General features: G+C 37.4%; 1 protein-coding gene across 1 annotated transcript; it reads right to left on the bottom strand.

Moving 5' to 3' along the window:
• Positions 1–1,410: 1,410 nt before the first annotated feature.
• On the bottom strand, positions 1,411–2,463 carry LOC130294282 (free fatty acid receptor 2-like). Its single transcript, XM_056543895.1, has one exon. It carries the CDS (start codon positions 2,461–2,463, stop codon positions 1,411–1,413), a length of 1,053 nt encoding a protein of 350 aa, XP_056399870.1.
• Between the last annotated feature and the right edge of the window lie 267 nt (positions 2,464–2,730).

Genomic DNA, 2,730 nt, shown 5'->3' with positions numbered 1-2,730 from the left:
GATGGGGGCATCCTGGTTGAGAAACACAGTCTTAGCCTAAAAATGCTTCAATTAAGGAACAGCAAGAAGAGATCTTTCTAAACCATTAGCAATTAGAAGAAAAAACTAAAATCTTTTGCTATTATTGCAAACCAAGATCCCACAATTCCAATAAATTTAGAAAAAAATCTAAAACAAACACATAAAAATAACTTTTAAACCTTTTACAAAGTTTGGCAAAGAAAAATTAACAACATTATTAACTTTGATGTTTGATTATATGGGAACATATTATACCTGATTCAACATTTGGTTCTTGTATGATCTGGATTATCACATACTCCCCTGAGGACATCACTTATCGTAGTAGAAATGCGTCGAGAGTGACGGATGATTCTAGCATTTACATGCAAATGGTTACTATATCAGTAATGAGTATTTTCAGTCCGAGATGATCTGACGTTATTTTGTACTTTTTGGTGGTGAAATTTAAAAAATGTAAAAATTTATATATATATATATATATATATATATATATATATATAGGCACCTCTCCTTTAAAATTTTCAAAGAAAAATTGAGAAAATGATCAGATCCACATGTGCCAAAATAATAGAGATCGATAAACAAAGATTCACAATTTTATGGAGAGATGTGTTTCTTGCTGGATTCAGTCCTGCCTTTGGTTAAAAAAAAGAAAAAAATAGAAAAAAAAAGAACTGCGGTGGCATTATTTCCAAAAACGCTGTGCGTGAAACCCCTCCTAATACAACTACATAACAAAAATATTTGTTGGCCAAATTCTTCCAATTAGTTCCTTTTGTTTCGTGTCATTTTGCTCTTTTGTTCCTTTCTGTTCCCTTTGGGGTTAATCTTTTTTTTTTTTTTTTTTTCCTTTACAAAAAGTGCAATAACAACAATCCACAAAATGAAAATAAAAAAAATAAGATTTTCTTTTCAATTCTCCAAAATTCATATTTGTTATGTTCAAATTTAATGTTGCAAATTAAATATTTTATTGTTATTTTGTTTTTGAATTTGTAGGCAATATTCCATCTATGGGTCTATGCACGACCAGAAAGTTTGCCTTAAAAGTTTAGCACATAAATGAAAACCTCCCATTTTAGATGCCTCCAGAGTTTACATCCCACCCAGCCAAAAAAAATACCTAAAAATCTTAATTTTTTTTGTTGATACTTTCAAGTGTTATATAGATGCATCCAGAGTTCACATCCCACCCCAGCCCAAAAAATACCAAAAATATGTATTTTTTGTTGTTGTTGATGCTGCCAAGTGTTACGTTGCTGCATTCAGAGTTCACATCTCACCCCCAGCCAAAAACATTTACCTGAAAATATGTAATTTTTTTGGTTGAAACTGTCTAGTGTTATGTTGAAGAGGAGACAGATGGCATCCGTGGAGTGTTGTTTTTTATATGTTTACTTGTCTTTGAACATTTCTTGTGGTTGCTATGTGCTGCATACTCGTTCTAGTTACAGCGGCCGATATGGTCTTTATAGTCTCCGCTTTTGGATGTTCTGGATGTTCCTTCATGAACACAGTGGAGAGTTTCCTCTTGGATATGCTGTATCTCTGCTGCAATGACTTCCAGGCTTGGTAAAAGCCCTTATCCACAGACGTAGACAAGAAGTAGAAGACAAGAGGATCCAAGAAGGCATTACAAGTACCCGGCAGGAGAGCCACCTTGCGCCATGACACGCTGCTTTGCTCTACGAACCCAACAACGTGAGATATATTGTAGGGAGTAAAACAAACAACGAATACGGTCAAGGTGGTCACTGCGACCCGTATGGCTCTCTTCTTATGCTTTGCATGCATACAACTTCTCATAAGGATTTGGATACAACGGGTGTAGCAAAAAATGGTGATGGCCAAAGGAAAGAAGAATAGGACAATGGAAAGCTCCAGTCTTGCCGGTACTATCATCTTCAACTGTGTCTCTGTAAAGTTTTCATAGCAGACCACCTTGTCGTCATCAATTTTGGAGAGGAACAATTGAAGAAAGCCGTTTTGAGAAGTCTCCAAGAGAAATACAAAGGACACATGGGCAAACACAATGGCCCAGAGACAGATGCAGATGAGGAACGAATACCTGGGCTTCTTGTAAATTTTGTACTTGATTGGAAAAGCGACACTCAAGTATCTTCCGACGCTCACGGCAGTGAGGAAGCAAATGCTCGCGTATATGGTGCTGAAGTGGACGAAGTTGAACAGAGGACAGAGGATTCCAGGAAGAGTCCAGCTATGAAGAAAAGTCTCGATTATTTTTATTGGCAGGAACACGATGAACACAAGGTCAGAGACACATAAGTTGATCATGTAGATGTGGTTCGGGGTCAATCTGTTTCGAGCCTTCTTGAAGAAAATGTAAAGCACCAGAAGGTTGGACGGCAATCCTAAAAACATGGTCATGACATAAACCACCAGAGAGAGAGTATCCAGAGGCATCTTATAGGCATCCATTGGTCGTCAATGAATAGTCGGATGAATACATCTTTGCTGCTCTTGAGTGATGGAGACCGAAATGGCAAGAGTTCCAATTAGACAAATAGGACTCTTGGCTCGACTCAACGAGGACTTCGTTATGTTGATTGATGGAAACCACTGACCTTGTGTAGCCAAAAACAGATGTATAAAGACACAAGGATGAAGATGCTCCACATTTGGTGAGATAGTTCTGACTGCTCCGGAGAAGACAATCCTGACTCTTGCCACAGAGGGATTGTGAAA

Source organism: Hyla sarda, chromosome 10, assembly GCF_029499605.1.
Source record: "Hyla sarda isolate aHylSar1 chromosome 10, aHylSar1.hap1, whole genome shotgun sequence".
In the NCBI taxonomy this organism is placed as follows: domain Eukaryota; kingdom Metazoa; phylum Chordata; class Amphibia; order Anura; family Hylidae; genus Hyla; species Hyla sarda.
Note: the sequence above shows the minus strand (reverse complement) of the source record. Positions and strands in the feature narration are given on the sequence as shown.

What these genes read in the sequence shown, in the direction of transcription:
- LOC130294282 (XM_056543895.1), bottom strand. Translation starts at nt 2,463, where the DNA reads ATGGATGCCTATAAGATGCCTCTGGATACTCTCTCTCTGGTGGTTTAT.